The 19,782-nt window shown below is 41.7% G+C and overlaps 1 protein-coding gene across 1 annotated transcript in view; it reads right to left on the reverse strand.

Annotated features, from left to right (window-relative positions):
• lmo1 (LIM domain only 1) overlaps positions 1-18,169 on the reverse strand; it is a 38,394-nt gene extending 20,225 nt beyond the window's left edge. The window contains exon 1 of the mRNA XM_080761079.1: positions 17,351-18,169. Within this exon, the coding sequence (XP_080617205.1) occupies positions 17,351-17,372 (22 nt within the window). The 5' untranslated portion in view covers positions 17,373-18,169. The remainder of the gene's footprint in view (positions 1-17,350) is intronic.
• Between the last annotated feature and the right edge of the window lie 1,613 nt (positions 18,170-19,782).

A 19,782-nucleotide genomic window follows, 5' to 3' on the forward strand; every position in this document is an offset into this window, starting at 1 on the left:
GGACGCCACTTGCCACTCTACTTCCAAAACACATTTCTCTATGAAAAGAAAGAAATGCTGGACACTATCTGCATCAACTGGAGCGGGGGGGGGGGGGGTTAAAAACCTACTGTTTAAAGGTACTATAGGTCACAGTCTTGGTTCCATTGTTGCATTAAAGTGTGCATGTACTACTTACAAATGTTGTATTCGTATTTTGTATCCGGCTAGTTTAGACCTAATAGCTAATAATACAGTCAAGTAATGATGCGTATGAGTATTAATGAGTATTAAAAAGTATTAAAAAAAATTATGAATAAAAACAAATCAAAGAAACATACCACTTTTCTCATAGTAGTTCTTTGGAAGAGCAAAGCAGGTTTAACACCAACTCCCCCGCCCCTGCCGTTCTTTTTTCTTCCACTTGCGTGGCCATGTGCACAGATGGACTCACAGAAGTACCTTATTGGAACCAGATTTGCTCTGCAAATTTTTGGCCATCCACACATCAGTAATGCTATGAATGTAATATAATTAGCATTTCCCCTTTTAAAGCGAAGGAGAAAGAGAGAAGAGAGCTTGTTAGTCAAATTTATGGCTTTGGTTTGTGTGCGAGTTAGTGCTCTGGTGGTGTTGAGCCGTCCTATTTCTTTATCAGAAGGGAAGGGGAGGCTAATTGGTCCAGTGCTGGTGATGGGAGCAATCAATTAGTGTTCCGCCTGCCCTCCAACTCCCTCACCTCCTCCCTCCCCAAAACAGGCCCCTTGAAGCTGGCACATTAGGATCACAAAACCCGCTATAAATACCAATGTTCGGTGTAAATGAAGCTAAAAAGCTTCAAATTCAAGCCACACTAGCTGAGGGCGGTCTCTCTCTCACTACCTGCATTTCATGGCTTGTTAGGGGAGCTCTCTGCAGGTATGCCAACAGTGCTCGCCTGTCAGGCTTCTACAGAACTAAAAACAGTCTTAATGAGCAGAGAGAAAAAAATACGTGTGTGTGTGTGTGTGTGTGTGTGTGTGTGTGTGTGTGTGTGTGTGTGTGTGTGTGTGTGTGTGTGTGTGTGTGTGTGTGTGTGTGTGTGTGTGTGTGTGTGTGTGTGTGTGTGTGTGTGTGTGTGTGTGTGTGTGTGTGTGTGTGTGTTGTTTGAGAACATGTGCGTCGCAAAAGATTCAGGTTGCTGCAATTCCCTTGGGGATCACACAAAACCTTTAATTTGCCTTTATGACAGCTAATTAGTTATTCTACTCAAAATCTTTGCTTTAAATAAGAGAACTAATTATACACAAAGGTCGTTCCCCCACCTCCACCGAACGACTCCTAATTGGTTTAGACCACCATCCGCCATATACCCCTTAAACACATCTCGTGTAATGTGTTTTTACATTTACGGTACAAAGGCCACAGCTTTAGCCCTTTTCGGAATGAGTGTATGCACTGTAGAGCTCATCCCCCAAGTTGGACTCGTACACCTTTTGTTCCACAACCTGCGCAGTGCCATTAAAGTGACAATTCTCCACTCCTTAGCATAACCCAGATTTCAGATTGCAGTTAGTTTGACTCCTCTTTCTTCTGCGCATATACCTGTACACTGCACTGTGGTCCTGTGGGCCCTACTAAGAAGAGACTGCTCAACGGAGGAAACAGTCTAACTGGGTAACTAGTATGCACATTGATTTGATCCTTGTGTCTGTCGCAGGGAACAAACAAAAGGCTTGATGTCTCGTAGCAAAACCAGCTTCTGGAAAAGAGCTTTAATGGCGGCGTAGCAGGCAGTGACTCAAAACTTTCTAAACAAAGACTGGTGACAGAATAAAACGATTGTGTGAGGAAAATGTCTTGTCGATTCCCTTAATGCCACGAGCCATCTTCTCGCACCTGTCACTGCTCTGGTAAAAACGTGAAATCATGGAGTATAGGATAGGAACAGAACCTCTCAGGCTCACAACCACCTAGAAGGAAAAGTTACATTATGAAAGGAAGGAGCACTTAATCCAATCCATTTAACTGATACAAGTGCCACTGACCTTCCGATGCCACAATGAATACCTCTCCACGTCATGATTCATATTCCAACAGAAGATGCATTTTCTTTATCCTTGAAGAGGAAAGGAGGCACTTTCCTTGCCAAAGTATCCTTTCTGGGAAATCATTTAATTTGCCATTAGCACCGACTGTTAGGGGGCTTGTCATCTAATTTCTTCCCCCATCCCTCTCTTCTACAAGACGTTATCTCTCAAAATATGTACAGTGAGGTTTTCTCCTACCCAAGGAATCTGTCAGTACCATGTACTTTCCATTATAAAGATAGCATCCGATTTCTGTTACCCCATTTCAACTTCCATCTTTAAAGCTATCTAAAAATCAAATCAGTGTGCTAACCTTTTTGATATATTTAAGGTTTAAAAGGAAAATAAGCCGTTTGGAGCACTCAAGGAAGCATTTGAAAGCACTGAAATCCAATTATGACATATGCATGGTTAAAGCCTACATTTCCTCAGATTAGGCAAGGGGGACAACGAGAAAGATAGACTGACAGGATGACATCCCCTTTGATCTATTTTCTCTCTTAATGCTATAGAGTAGACTGTCTAGTATTTTATAATCTCTAAAATTAGCAGGTGGGGGATAGAAATGTTCCAGTGGTAACTAAGTACACTTACTCAAGTACTGTAGTTTGTAACATTTTGAGATATTGTTATTTTACTTCAGTAGATATACAGTGTATATTTTTGTAGCTAGTAGAAGCTTCAAGCTTGTAGATTGGCTATTTTCAAATAGCTGATGTATAGGGTGTAAAAACGTGTACGTCACCAAGAGGGGGGGCGTCTGAAAAGATAGTGACGGCCTTCTTGTGGGCTTTAAACTCTAGCCCACATCACTCAGAATAGAGTGACGGTGGTATGTTTTTGTAAATATTGAGCTCGTTCTTGGCGACAACATAGTGAACCAACACTAGGATGGATAGAAAGAACGTCAAGAAGGACAAGGAAAATGTTGTGAACAAACACGGCTGTGCTTAGAAACTTTGCTGAACATTATGTCTCTGCGCCCGTACAGCCGAGATCCAAGCCAAGTCTTTTTGTAAACTTGTCAATCTGGGTTCTTTGATGCTGTCTCCATGCTGGAAATCTGAAAATCTAATTCCGTTTTCTGGCTCATTCCCTCGACGTGACCTACTGAGCAAGTCTGCACCATTGTGAAGTCAGTTTAAAAAATTTTTTTATACAAGCACAACGGATAGTCGCTCAATGTAAACAAACCAGACAAGCCAACAAGGTTGGCGGCCGCAACCACGTGACACATATGTTGACACCCCCTCAAGGAGATTTTGATACGCTCTATATATGGTTTGAAGTAGTCAAATGTATATTAACTCATTTTGCTGGGGACCCCCTAGAACCCCCTGGGCTTCATTGATATACCACTGCTATCACATATCAACGATGTATGACTCAAAAATTGGGCAAGCTTTCAGTAGTGAGCCACTATCTACTGCCAGCATAAAGTACTTTGATGCTGATTGATCCAGTGGTTAGTGAGATTAGCAAGGAAACAGACCGAACACAGATCGACCCTCTTATAGACGGATAGACTAGTTCTTCCACCACACTATGTTGTACCATATGACACACACATGGCTCTAGTTCAAATGTTATTTAACTTGCTATAATGTGCAAGTTTCAGTGAGTATTATTAATTACACAATATAACAGAGAACTGCATATTTGAGTCCAGTCCAGTGTTAAATTAACCATTCTCAACCTGGCAACCCTATCCCTGTCATTATAGGCACAAATGAAAATAACAGAGCTCAAGCTCAAGTATATAAAACAGAGCTTAAGTGGTTAACACTGAGGATGAATCCCTTTACCATTAACTACCATCGACTGGCCTAGAATTGTGTACTGATGTCACTTGCTTTTCCTTTTTGATCGTTGTTTGTCCCTTCTAACTCGTATGATCAAGTTGGTGTACTGGCACCATGGTCTGGCCGTGGTACGGCTAGGAGCCTGGTGAGAAGCGGCCATCTTTTTTTTTTGGTAAACTTTATTTTTTACATTTTCTTCCGTTATTACATTTTTACAGTACATTACATTACATGTATGTAAGTAAACACACAAAACACACAAACATATAGAAGCGGCCGTCTTTGCACGTGGATTGGGAATGGGAGATCGACAGGCAGGCAGGCATTCAGCAAGCCTGTGTGGGCCTCATGTCTGGGGTCCATATAATTACTACTCTAAGCTGTAATAATAATAAAACAGTGGTAGCCACCACCACCATGACACTGAGTGGGACGCTCAGTAGAAATTACATGCCAGCCAACTGCATTCGACTGAAACAATCGCACTAATAATAATTATTACTATCATCTCTTCAGTTACTGTGCTCCCGCAACATCAACCAAACATTAATGAGACAGGATGGATCTACAGTATGACGTGATTCATCGCAAAATGCATTTGCATAAGAACATGAATTATGAGTTTAGAATTCATAATTATAAATAATATTATATTATATTATTTGTGAAATCTAGCGTTAATGTAACTCCGAAGAGAGTACAAACCATTTGTATCAAGTAATTCAGCTTCAAAGTTACAATAACACTGAGGATTGCACTGTATATTTTTAGGTGATGATGAGAAAACAAATCTGTTCAAGCCAGGTTACAGTAAACAGAAGTAAGCAACAGAAGAACACTGTGGTGGTGTGTACGTAACTCTGCCGCTTAGAAGTTACAAGAGCTGTTGTAAGACTGCACTATTTTGCCTTTCAGCCTCTGTTTAAATGCTGTGGCCATGGCAATCCCAAACAGAATTTGTCCCAGGACTGAGGTGTCTGCTGCTAAGGTTAATAGGGATCTCAGGCAGATGTCCCACCATTGTCTGTGTGAATCAGCCCCTCTCATTCAGCTCCCGTCATTACTGTAATTGAGCCCGCAGACACGTCTCTCTATTGCCAAGACAAAAAAATACAAGACATCTGGTAATAATCTCAGCTGGAACGCGCACAGCAGCTGAAAGCAGACCCAACGAGTGTATTCAAAGTGATAAGCACAATCAAGACGACTGAAGCACTGTGTGATTCATGGTCACATCCTACGTGGGAGCATATCACATGGGCAAACCGTAAAGATATTTACGCATGTGTATGTTCACGCACACGTGGGCACACACGCACGCATGCACACACACACACACACACACACACACACACACACACACACTTTGTAGTTCCTCACAGGGGAGTGAGTTGATATATTACATTTCATGTAATGTTTTTCTTCACATGAGCCTTCTATGGCACTGTATGTACACTGTGCCACATTTCCAGATGGTTGTATATGAATGCTGGGGTCTGTGAGAGAGAGGTGCTTTCTGACGTTTTTTGCATGCTATGATTATGACATAATTAACACCCGCAGTAAGTGGCAGAGAGAGGGGGGATAGTACACAGTAAAATCCTCACTGTTACCTTATTCATTTGAAACTCAAGAAGTGTACAAATGTTACAGTTGTATGCTCCCTTAATTTACCTTAAATGAGTTAAATGAACACTGAGGATTTTAGGTTGGTGCAGATGAAGAAGGGACTGTTCATTAACAAGATGCACTCCCTCAAACTTTGCAGCTTGCTGTTGGCTAATAAGCCCAGGTGAAAGGTAGCCCAGTCGTCTCTTTACAGTGACCCTGGCACTGCCCGGGATAAGGGAGGGTTTTGTCTTCTGGAATAATTGCTCTTTTCACATGTTACAAGTGTCCTGACCCCCGCGGTCGCCAGCCACTTTCCCCACCATAATTACTCCTGATCCGCTCCAAATGAGCCAGCCGCATTAAGGCTGCAATAACACTGGCCCAGCTTCAAGCGCGGCACGGGGAGTCTCAGCAGAACGGCCTGGAACAGGGCTGCCTTTTCTCCCAACCCACGGTCATTTCCATCACGTCAGAGGTGCATTTCTTACACTTGAAGTCAGCAGCGGCCCTGGGCCCTTTTCTGAGGAGGCAAAGAGGCTTTACAGAAGGCATTGTTAGCTCCTGGTGCTCACTGCTCACTGCGGTTTGGCTGCAGACACCATCCCAATTAACGGATAACTTCATTAGGGTGTTCCTTCCACATTTTCCAGCCCCTATTATTTTTAATTTATTCACATGGGGTTAATTAAAAGAAATGTATCACAGAGATATGCAACAGCTTTCTAATTAAATTCATTACTGCTTATTTTGAGACACGAAACTGGCATAGTTTCAAAATGACTACAGAAGACGACTTGTTCCAACACTTGGTTGCTCGCTCACAACCATGGTAGGACTCAAGCTGTAGAAGGTGAGCTGTCAACAGCAGAGAGCGAGAGAGAGAGAGAGAGAGAGAGAGAAAATGAGGGAAAGGAAGAAGACATTGGATGGATATGATAAATGAGGAGGGGGAGAATAATAACTAAGAAAATAACAACATCCCTGGTTTCTAATATTCATCCTACAGGATTAGCGATAAGTCCCCGAAGGAACCTGAAGAGGGAAATGCAAGGAGGGAACAGTGTGCCAACATCGAAAGAATAAAAGCAGCTTCTGCATTGCATCCAAGCAGTCAGCTGTGGGCCTCCTGCGGCGCCTTGTCTGTAGTGCTGAGGGGCTATTATTTGTTGGAATCTTTTTCACCACACCACACTTTTTCACCACACACAGACACACACACACACACAAACCCCACGTCTCTGATTGCAAGCTGTCGATAACCTTGAAGATGAATGCATCTTCATAGGTACATAATGTGAATTCAATTGCAATTTCAATGCAATCAAGCTTTCGATAAAGGGGACAATCTTGCAGTATCTATCCACCAATGTCAGGATTCCCGGTGAAACAAATTAATAAATTGAACCAATGGCTCCGTCATACCAACACAGAATGATGCACACACTTTCTCTTAGCATGCATTAAAATGCATTTGGTGAGGAATAAATGTGGCCCCCCTTCAACAATTATTGCACACTTATTTGAAAGGATAGGCAAGCAGACAGGTGTACCATTCAGGGCCCTCAGTGTGTTGGAACTGGAGGGGAGGAAGGAGCACTATGTGCGCCCGTTTAATCTTGAATGATGCAAATTCCCCACAGGGGGGCAGTTAGTTGGCCGTACAAGCCTCCAATGTCATTCAAGCCTCTACTCCCACTCTCCTTATGGGGTAAATAATGAGTGTGGTTGGATACAGAGATAGAAAAAAGCTTCAGTGAACTGTGGAAGTGATGTTGCATGGGGTGTTAATCCTAGGTGGTCTACCATTGACTGCAATTGACCGGGTTCACCTGCTGTGGCCTAGTAGTTCACATGGAATGAATTGGACTGAACCACACTTGCCATGGTGAACATTTGGCATCAGCTGATGATGGATTTTATTTTTATTTATTTTTTATTACCAAATACTTATTTAATACCTGCGAACCGCAGTTGTGCCGGTGTCCAGCACCAAACTAGCAGAAGTTAAATAACCTCACATCTTATCAAAGACTAGAATTAGCCACTCAAGATCTCACTTACAGTATGTTACCGTATTCATTGAATATGCCCCTATTCTGGGGGTGAACTTTCAGTCAAAACTCTGATCTTTCTACAAGCTTAAAATATGTCGCATTATGGGGGGAGACAGACATTATGGGGGGAGACAGACATTATGGGAGGAGACAGACATTATGGGAGGAGACAGACATTATGGGAGGAGACAGACATTATGGGAGGAGACAGACATTATGGGGGGAGACAGACATTTGGTGTAGAGGGAAATGGGAGGGGGCCTAGTTTAGACCCGTCTGGAATTCCGATCTACAAAGTAATTAGGTTTTAAGTGGTTTTAAGAGAAGGCTTTTCTTGTTTACCAACAAACTAGTTTTAATTTAATGCTGTATAAAGGTCCACTGCCTCCATATTAAATTGAAATCTTCGTCAAAAGGTAATGCAAAAATAACATTCAAAATACTGTACTTGAGTAGTATGTCTGTAGTGGTTATATTGTCTCACTTTGTTTGACATATAGCTTGTTGGATGAGTGCAACGTTATTCCACAATAGAGCTTTACAGTGGCCTATTATTGTAATTCCCCTAGTTTGTCAGTAGGCGTCACGTATCACGCAATGGAGCTTTAATTGGCCCACAGACGGTACTGTTTGTCTTCTCTGTGTTTTATGTTATTTGAACATCTCTAAAGACTTTGGTACACTCTGTTGTTTTTCAAGCCTGTGGCCGGTTGAGCTCTAGCGCCACGGGGAAAAGAAATACTAATAATGACAAATAAGGAAAACCAAAATAATAATAATTTGGGTGTAACGCAGAAACCTGTGGCCTTTTATAATGATGTTACCATATTTGTGCGTCGCTGTTTGATGATGTTTTGTAGACTGGTCCTAAGGGCAAAAAAGGTGGCTGAAATGTGCCTGAATAATGCGTTTTTTATTAACTGCACAATATGTCTATTACCTTGGCAGAGTTCTTATGAATAGTCTATAGAAGTGTGGAGACAAGTGGAGTATTGGTAAGCTCAACCCCAGCATGCAACCAGACACCACGTCAACCCTATTCTGATTCTGGTAGTGGGATGTTTCAGTAAATTAGTGACATAATTTGTAAATAGCCTAATCCTGTTCCTTATGCATCAGTAAACATGATTTCTTTACAACATTTATTCTGTTCCATAGCAGACATTGGCCCGGTTTCCCAAAGGACACGTATGGTGTTGCACATGCTCAGTTGCCCTCTAGGCCGCACACGAAGCCTGTGTGTGGCCTAATTGGCTGCATGGCAGCCAATAAAACACAATGTCCTTTTTTGGGAAACACAGCCATACCTGTCCTTATTGCGCAAGTACTGTAAGGCCTCCTGCATGAATACACAAACCTGTTTCCATAAAGCCTCTTTAGCCGACACACACCTGTCGACATGTGGCAGTATTAGAACCATTAGCAGAGAAATGTGTGGTGCTAGTGGTGACTTTCATCATCTCATTTAAATATATATAAAAAGAAAATAATGAAATGAAGGCCTATTCGGCAGGCTTGTTGCGCAGTGATATGCCCATAACTGTATATGGACATCTGGTTGCCCCTGTCATTGAAGACATACAGACAGACGGGTATTGCATAACTGGGTGGGGATGCATACCAAACTTGCCTCGTTCCCGTTCATAAAAAGTATGAACTCTCAGTATTTTACAGCAGTGATGTAAATAGGTTTTCAATGTAATGGGTCCCGAGACCCAGGGGTTGTCTTTTAGATGGGTCCCAGGGACCTTTTATGAGTCCTACAGTAGTTCAACAACGTTAGAGTACAGTACTGATTACAGTATTGCATCCCAGCTGGAAGGTGTCATGATTGCGTCCTTTCTCAATTTAGTGAGTGTAAGGATGCAGGATGCAGGCTATTTGCATCACTGGTACAGTATGGTGCTTTAGGTGAAAGCATCACAATGAAAGGCCTATTCTGGACATCCCTGCAGCTCGGCAGGCTAACATGCATATTTTGTGACAGGTGTCAAAAGCTGTATTTCCTCTTGACCTTTGTTGCATGTCATTCTTCTCTTGTCTGTTCACTCTGAAGATATACCTATATAACAGTGAAAAGTCATTAACATTCTAAAAGTGCCTTACCCAGAAAGAAAGAAGATGCTGTACAAAGAGACTAAAGGCACCATTTACACTGGCAGACAAATCTAGCCTGAATCAGATCTATGCCACATTGAGATTGAAATCCGATTGGTTTAAATGAGTCCAACACGTCACAGGATTCATTTTACTTTTTCTCTGCCATCTACGTTTATAATCGTAGCTAAAGCTAAAGGTACTAAAGGTGATAACTACGTACATGTTCGTAGACAACCGTATACTCCATATATGAAAGCGGCGACCGTCAATTTACCTTTTAGCATTGCGCCGGTTACTATGGAGAGCCTCCGTCCTCACCAGCTATGGGATTTTTAAATCCAGCTCCATTGAGCCTCCATTATAACAGGATTTTCAAAGCGCTGTATCTCTAAAGCTTCGAGCGATGTGACGTCCATGGTGAGCCGTCGCGCATCCCGGCGATTGTAAATCATTTGTGAGTTTGTATCGCATCGCTGAGCACATGTAACTGTTTGTAATGATAGCTAAGGGGTATGAGCTACTGCTAACTATGACTGTGCTCACAACAACAGCCCCCACCTCACTGAATAACCTGGAAATGAAACAAGGAGCGTAGAGTGAGAGCAGACGCGTGGCATATGTTACGTGTGCTTATGCTACCACATAGCGGCAGTAATAAAGTTAAACTAATCAGATTCCAATCTGGATGTGGCTGCCAGTGTAAATGGGGCCTTACAGAGCATTTTTATCATGCCAGAGAAGTGAAGTGAAGAGACAGTATGTAAACGGATGAATAATCAAGGTTTAACGAAGAGAATATTTGTTTAAGAGACCAATATGAATAGTTATTTCTATCAGCCAACATAATGTATCCATGGGTAATTAGTTCAGGATGTGTATGTGAGACCAACTCTACCTGGGGCTGACATTGTTACATCTGTCTAACAACATACACATACAGTAGTGTTACGCACTTGCTTAACACTAACACTAAGTGATTTTTTCTTTTTTTTGTTATAAGGTCAAAGCACTATGATAGTAATCATACATTTTCAGGTAGGTGGCACATTTTCAACCAATCAGGAGAGAGTACCGTTTATCAGCTTCATTTTTATAGTGTTCCAATGCTGAGTGCTCATTTCTTTGTGTCATCACTTCCAGTTCCACTTGATTAATCTGTGGCCATCCTGAGTTCTCTATTCTGACTCTAACTTTCTGTTTAACTCTTTTTTTGCGAAGTACGATATATATTCGTACCCCCCAGCTATGGGACTTGATCTTCTAGGTACGTATCGTACTAGGGATGTGAAAGAAAGTAGTAAAAATAGAATAGACCCCATTGTCCCAGGGTGGGGGGTGGGGGGGTATCTTAGGAACACTGAATGTGCTGTGCCATTGGTCGTGTGCTTGTGACATGAGCCAATGGCTGCAGCTCTGAGCTTTCCAGACCCCAGGTTCACATCTCATTGGTCACACTCACAGACAGTGTTGCCATGCCGTGTCATTATAAGCGACTTTGGGCTTGTTTTTCTGTAAAGTTGCTTGTTGCAGGTTGGGATTTTTTGGGGCTTGTTTTTAATAGTGTAGTTTATTTGGGCTTAGCCTTGTTTCTAAAGTGTAGTTGCTTATTTGGGCTTGTTTCTAAAGTGTAGTTGACTAATTGGGCTTGTTTCTAAAGTGTAGTTGCTTATTGGGCTTGTTTCTAAAGTGTAGTTGCTTATTAAAATACAGAACAACGTATGAGTTAATTACGGGACTCGTGACAGGCTGCAGACAAGTTGAGAGTTGGGACATATAGCCGATAGCGCAGCTCCTCCTTCAGTGTCGTTGTTTACAAAATAAATAAATAAGTATATTTTTATTATTGGGCTTTGATGCAAATTCTAAACATATGGATGCAGCTGCAGAAGTTGTGTTGCTTAAAGGAATGCATAGTTGCCTTCTCTGTCGTTACCGTTCTCCTCAACTGCTGCGCTTCGATTTATCGATTTGCCAAATATGAGTCGTTTGACATCCCTAATTCATACCACCCAGCCCCTAAGCAGCTTTTAACATTGGTCTGGTTGCTATGCAGTGGTGTAATGGTGATTTTCTTTTTCAGTACCACGGCACGTCACACACACCTACATGTGTGCATGCACACAGAGCAGCTGATAGCCTATAAGCCTATATTGTGAATTATTATTGTTATTAAGTGTATGAGAGTTTTAAACACACGAACACAAAAGTAGACTATAATAGTAGAAATAGAAATAATCTGATAAACTTCTTTACTGTGCTGCAGTAGCAAAACTAAAAAGTTAATTTGCTTTGTACGAATCTCTTCTTTGAGGCATTCCTGTTGCGTGAAGAAGCAGAAGCAGCTAGTAGACTACTGGAGCCATACTGCTAGCTGTGTTGCTTACCGTGTGTATGGGGACGTGCGCTCAGGTATACAGTTAGTCCTGTTATTATGCAAAGTAGTAGCCATTTGATTTGGGCACGGAACTGACACGGTGCGAAGATAGGGGGGATAGGTCTTCTCTTAAATCTAGGGACACACGTTCTAGCGTCACAGTTCCGTTCCGTTCTGCGAGTGTATGCCACAATTGTTATGGTACCATGGTGTGGTACTGCGTTCTACGACCATGACACCACTGTTTCTATGCAATGCCTCCGTCACAACCAGCTATGGGATCTTTACAACTCCATAACTCCTTGGTGATTGTCAGCCATCCAAAGTTCGGATGTCATTTGTGATTTTGTCTCGCATCGCTCCCGACATGTAAACGTTTCTGGCGATGGGTAAACAGTGTGTGCTAATGATAGCCAATCCTTAGAGTGAGAGTGGGCTACAGCGGGGATGAAAATGATCCTCTTAACCCATTCTGACCTGAGATCAGATTCTAAAAATGTCTTCTACATCCTGACAGTTTTCTGAAAAAGCTATGTTTCTATGTCAGTCGTTCTTTGATTTTTCAAAAATAGCAGACCTACAAGCTCGTATGAGCTTGTAGATCTGCTATTTTTAAATAGCTAAAGCATAACGTAATGCTAACACCAAAAGGGGTTCCCGCCTAAAATGGGTTAAAGTGAACGCAGACACTGGCACAGGTTAACTACACTAATGCTACCACCTAGCGGCACAGAAAGAATTAATAAAGAGCTGGAGATTCATTGTGACTTCTACAAACTTACTGAAAAAACACTCTAGCAATGAGTACGGAATCGGAATATAGAGCTATTTAACACTTATTTTAACCACAGAAACCCTACCTTTAAGCCATATACACGTTTCATTGTATGACAAATGGCAAACATGGATCATTCGACAACCTCACATGTTGCATTGCAACTCACGCACTTGTAGATCTGCTATTTAAACTATTGAAAATAGAGACAAGGTTTAAAGTGGTGAAATTGAACTCTGTATAGGGTCCCTTTGGTTGTATTTGCAACATCTGTATTACATGAGCAGACCGTCTGCATTTGTCTTAGTACTGAAGGTGAGAGATATGGTTGCTCCAAAGTGGTTTAAAAAGTGGTCTAAAATGACAGTTCATCTCACCGTGTAAGCATATCTGTGGATTTTGTAAAAGGTTTTATGTGTAACATTGCAAAGTGCGGTGTACTATGACCTTGTGGCTCGGAGTTTCTCATTTATAAGTCTGAAAACACACACACACACACACACACACACACACACACACACTAACACACACACACACACACACACACACACACACACACACACCACACCACACCACACCACACCACATTCAAACTCCAGAGAGATTATGGAGTACAATCTAATGACAGACGTCCATTTCCTTTGATGCATTCAGCAAAGTAGATCTTGTGAGAAACTGTGAGATAGTGCGCTGAGCATGTGTCCTCCAGCTATAATAAAAAGGGATGCTCTTACAGCTCAAGAGTACATAATTGAGTTTGTGTGGCACCCTGATGAGTGCAGCCATTTACACGAGAGGCAGGTGGGCACACTTGCTAACGTGTCTTTCAAGTCTCCGTGCCGTCCTTTTAAATTCCAATAAGATGATGGAAGATGATATACATCTCCCACACAGACGGATGTAAAACGATCATGAATGATAGAGATCTAGAGGTTTGGCGGTGGGAGAAAGAATTGGGTCTGGTGAGAACTCTGCTTTTACTAGATCAGTGACAGATCAAACTGAATTAAGCGCTCACTGATCAAAGTTGCAAAAATGATTTGGCTTTTTGTACATCTTTATTTTTTGTAACAGTCCATGAGAACAGATTTAGTGCAATGCCATTTGTGTTCATATTAATGTTATTATTATTTATGTACTTGTACTATACTGTATGTAATGTCAATGTTATTTATTCGTGTTAATGAAGATAACACAGTGTCTATGCAGTAGTTACTGTTACTGCAGTTGCTAAAAGCATAGCAACAAGCTTTCTTAAAGACAACACACTATTGTAAACATTATGCAGGATGAAGATTCATAACTAGTACTGACTTAAGAAATATAAAACACTGCAATACGTTTGCAATATTGTTTAAGGCCTAGGGCACAAGAAACAGATGTAATTTCAATATTTGAAATGGGGAACTTTAATTTTGAGTAAGAGAAAACCAATAAGCTGAGAAAATAGCAAACACAAGCGAGCAAATTACATTCCTGTGGAAAAGTGAAAAGACTTAAGGAATGTATAAAAGTAATCTCCAACTGGAAATTAGAAATCAACCCTCAGAAAATGAATAACAGAAAAGAAATATTACTGTCCACTTTCTAAATCAATATAACATCGCTACAAGACAGTATTACCATGGTAACTGGTAAAGAATGAAGCAGTTCTTATTATTTCAAAATAAAAATCAGAGCCTGAAGCCCAAGTTTTATTACACCAGCCGACAGATCACCGGTCGGTATTCATTTGAAACATTGCTTTTCAATCACATGGCTTATGAATGTACAAATTTCATTGGACAGGGTGCTTGCGGGGTTATAAATTAAAAAGTAAAGGTAGACACAAATTTATCATCAGCTATGAGGACTGGAGGCTTCCTTATCCACCAGGTTGCACAGTTGTTCAAATAATCAGCCAAAGACACATCTATACAACAAAGTCCCATTTATTTGGGTTAAAACGGGTAATCTATATTTCTATCAATTAGAGAAGGTGCAGAACTGCTTCTCACTTATTTTATTATAAGTTAACTAGAACCTTTACGTTGCAAGTCAAAATAAAATGCCCACCTGAGATGTTTGGGGACATGTACAGCCATTCGTCACTGAATATGACATGTATATTAGGCCATTCATTTTACATGCCAGAGACTGGAATCTGCCTTCGCCTTTTCAGAGCCATTCCCTTTCCATTTACAGGGGATCTGATAATTGCCTACTGTATGCATACATGGATAGATATGTAAACTAAATAACCACATAATTTCATTGCGTGGTGATTAGTTTATAATGCACATAACTTATAGAATATGTCCAGTAGTGTTGGTCAACTGAATGGGCTATCCATATTCAGGATTCAACGCAGAATTCAACGCATTCTCATGGCGCAGCAAATGTAGGCTACACTGTATTTAGCATGTAAATTAGACGCAAATACATTGTGCCTTCAGAGTTTTACCTTAAAAGAGGGAGGGAGTGTAACGGATTCTATAATGATGAATGGAGACATGTTCTTGTTCAGAAAATGATTACGTTTCCGAGTGATTAAAGCCAGAAAGAGTGGGAATTGCTTCGTATCATTATTGATTTTCTTGAAGGAATTTTCATGATGGGGCAGAAAGGTTATTTTCGGGGTACTATTTTATCCCCAAGATTGCTGTGAACTTTCCTCAGAGAGCTGTCTGTCAAACAGCCACTGTGTGTTGTCCCCTTACTCAAGTGCAGGTTCCAAAACATCGTTCAAAACCACCAACACTTACACTGCATTGTATTATTTTCATTTGCAATGTAAAATTAAAATATTAACAGTGAACCACCTACTACTCTCAATCACACACAGACACGCACACACACGCGCACACGCACACGCACACACACACACACACACACACACACACACACACACACACAGTGTGGCTAAAGACAAGAAAGTTGAACTGACAAGCCTATAAATTCAGAGCTAATAAACACTAAGAGCCACGGCAATGAAAGAGCCCATATCCAAGCAACTCCCTCTACATCCTGGCCAAAATACCAGAGATGTTGGTCGGCTCCAGCAAGCAAAGGGTGAAGCTTTTAGGCAATGAGCAGCAGGTGATCTCAGCTTTTCTGCAAGTCCTAATGCTCCTAAAAGCCACTCTCCCTGGTTCTGTAATTGGGCATCAGTAGTTAATGTAGTATTGACTGCATTACATGCTCCCGTGCATCCTTTCCCACTAATGCCATTTGCATCACCTTGTACATTTACCATATTGCTTAGCCAATAACTGTTAAAAGCAATCTGAATCATGAATCATATGGGGAACTTTTAGTAAGACAGACATCCAAAGGAGACAATTTACAGTTGAGTTAATTTGGGTACATTAGCAGCACAACATGGATTCAGACAGACAGACCAATTTATGTTTCTGCGGCAATCCCTTTATTGGTTTTTAGAGGGGAAAGTGAAAGGATGCTCTTCTAAGAGATATGAAATATCCATTTTACAACATAAATAATGGGTTGCAAATGCATCCATTATACTTTGGGGGGGGAGGAAGCCCCGGCTAAAACCAAATATGCAACAGCTAACGTACATCCTTTGAAAGATGACAAGAAATTACTATTAAGGTTAGTGGAGGCTTTTCAGAGCTAATGCTACCAAGAGAGCTGTATTGTCAGCATAACAAGCCCCAACATGCACTCACTAAAAGCGGTATAGAAAAGTACACTTTTCGTATAGCCTGCTAACAATGGTAGTGTACAGTCTTTGAACATTTCCATGTTTTATTCAGAAACTATTCATATGCTCTGCCATTTAAACCTACAGTAGCCTATGTGATGAACAGACTGACATCTGAACATCAGTTCCATCCAAAATGGGACGTCATTAGAGGCGACTTTGATTTAAATTGAGATTAATTAGATTGCCTTACCCATTAACCTAAATACATTAAAATAGATAGGCCTAAGTAATGCAAGTGGGCCTATTTGGATGGAAACTGCTGCACGTTCCGCGGTGCTATCCATAATTTGCAATCAAGTTAAAAGCACTCGGCTGTCATCTCCCATCCCGTGGAGATGTCAAAGGCTGCTCGGTAACTTCAGAGACGCAAAAAGCACTTAGAGGGAAAGGGAAAGAGCACCGTGGCTGAGCAGCGGCCAGACAAGGATGTTGAACTCTAGAGTTATATTGTGAATTACTAAATACTAAATTAGCATCCATTCCATACGTTAACTGCTGTAAAAACAAATGCTGTATGGTCAAAAAGACAAAGCCACGTTGAGTGATTTGTCAGGGCAGGGCTCTTCGTAAAGCCAAAGCGCACCTCGAAAACTTTGGGGTGCACAGTGCAGTGAAGATGTCCAGGGTTCTTCACGCAAAAGGCTGCAGCAGCCCATATAGGCTAGATAGCCCTAATAATGGTCATGAGGTTGAAAGCCCCTCATCATCATCACTGTAGTCTATGAGGATGCGCATACTGTCTGTCGGAGTGTCGGTTAAGCGGAATGGGAGATGTGAAATGCAGAATGTCCACTGTCCATGATGTTGTAGGTTGTTACACGCCGTAGCTATATGTTGTGTATAGCTCCATCATCATCATCGCTGAGCTTCTACTCACCCTCTTCCTTGTCCAACACCATGGTCCGGAGGAACGAGGAGTCCGACCCCGGGCGATCCGTTCTCGGCTCCAGCAGATCGACACCACTCGGTCTGCTCACAAATGGCTTTGAAACGCGCGGTTCGCCGGAGCTGGTGCGGTTCGCTAAACCGAAACCCTCGAAAGATGAATTGTAGTCTGAACGTTATTCTATTGACGATAATTCATCAGCGAACGACCAAGTTATTCGGTGTGAAATTCCCCTATCCGGTCTAAACTACAGCACAAATGAATACAGCAGGGAAAACAACGCTGGCTGGATCTTCATAAATTCCACATGCGAGAGGGAGAAAATACAAATGAAAAGCGATATAAAGCTAGTGTAGCCTATCTAACTGTGCACACGAGCGGATCAAAAGCTCAGACTGAACGACGGCGGTCTCTCTTCGCTGTAATATTCTCCCCTCGTTTTCATTTGCTCCGAAACGGCAACTATATTCAACAAATCCAATTGCAAATCTGACAACTGCTAAAAGCATACTCACACCGCCTCTCTCCCCCAATTTATGTGCCCGTGCTCGCTTCTGCTACTGAATAAATGCGCGCAGTTCCCAGAGACCCTCGGATTCCCCTGTTAATTAAATCAATTCATTATGCTCAGATCTGATTAGCAGCCCTTCCCCCCTCTTTGAATCAATTATTCAATACACAAACATAATTGCTTGTGCCAGAGGTGTCTAAGTATTAGCTTATTTAACTCCAAGGACACTAATTACCCCTAGGGCAAGGGAACTTTTCTCATTAATTCTGACAAAACAAAAGCACAGCTAAGGGAAAGTGTGCGTGCGCGTGTGTCTGTGTGGTGCGCGCTCTGCGTGGACGTCTTCTGCCTGCCTTGTCTGAGTGTGCCTGTGTATGGATGGATGTGATGATGGAGAGAGCGCACATTCCACGTGCACGTGCTTTGCGCGCGTAGGCTATGCCAGGGTGAATGAGGCTGAGTCTGAGGCTAATATTTGCTGTCTCCATGCTGTTGTTCGCTTATATAGGCTACACATAAATGTACTTGTTTTCCCCCCTTTCACTTGTTTGCAGAATTTAATAGAAATAGCATCTAATTGTAGCCTATTTATCACAGAACTCGGTGGTAATTAGGGTGTCCAGGCCCACTTATCATACATAGCCTACTGTAGATAAACAGTCGTTTTAAAAGCGACAGCACAACAGATGGAGTGCGTTTTTGATTAGTGGGTAGATAGAGGGTTCTGTTTCAAATCTGGTAATATAATTGTTGCTTGTTATTGCCAAGATGAAAGTGTTGCTGTTTCATGGCGAGGCCTTAAATAGCACCACTTTCACTTGCCCTGCGGAGACTGTTAACCAATTAAGGGTGAGATCCAACAAAGATTAGCCATTTAGGAAAGAGGAGTAGAGTATGCTACAATAATGCTGGTTCTCAGCAGCCAGCAGCAGGCTGTATGTGTGGTGTGGTGTGAGCTTGTCTCAGTCTGTCCTTGCCTTCTGTTACACTTTGCAGTAGACAGTTATTACAGTGCCATCTTGGCACACCATCCTTCAGCTACTTACTAATCAAATAACAATGTACTGTAAGGATCATATTATAAGAAATTATCATCTACAAAATTAACTGCAGTTTATGGCCTCCACACAGTAAAATCCTATGTGTTAATTTAACCCAGAGAGTGACATATAGTTAAATGAACACAGAATGAACACAAAGAAAAATCATCAATCCATGTCCAAAAGGATAAATTAACACAGTTCCTCACAAGGGCTAAAAAAGGACATTTGTGTAGTATAGTCTACTAATGATATATTGTGCTATAAATAAAAGCTATTATAACACCATATACTGTGAGATCATTTTGGCGTGCAGGCTTGGGCAAGATTGGGCTGGCCCTGAAATCAATGGTCTGATCCCTCTCTGAACAGCTCTTTGGCTGACATGCTTGACTTTTCATCTCCACAGTCACCTAGATTGATGACTTCCGACCGAAAATGTATGTTTGCTGACCTCTAGCAAAGTGAATGACACATAATTAATCCAATCACACAGAAAAGGGAGAAGGAAAATGGGAAAACATGGTTCAGTGTCATTGGAGCCTGACTTCAAATGGTCATTTGACATTTGAATGTGGAGACATCACTACAAAAAGACCATTCAAAGGTATACTGTAGAGTTAGGGTTAGCTGATTTTGTGTGTGACGTGTGTGTGTGTGTGTGTGTGTGTGTGTGTGTGTGTGTGTGTGTGTGTGTGAGTGTGAGTGTGAACTCATGTTCGAGTTAGTGCACACGTGCGTGCGTGTGTCAGGTCAGGGTGGATTGTACTGGAGGTCACGGTTGACAATTTGCCAGAATTACTCCACAACTACACAGAATTTTAGACTTGGTGCGTTGAGACTGCCCTATATAACATGTCTGATGAAGTCTA

Source organism: Protomyctophum bolini (genome assembly GCF_963924005.1).
Source record: "Protomyctophum bolini genome assembly, chromosome: 1".
Taxonomy (NCBI): domain Eukaryota; kingdom Metazoa; phylum Chordata; class Actinopteri; order Myctophiformes; family Myctophidae; genus Protomyctophum; species Protomyctophum bolini.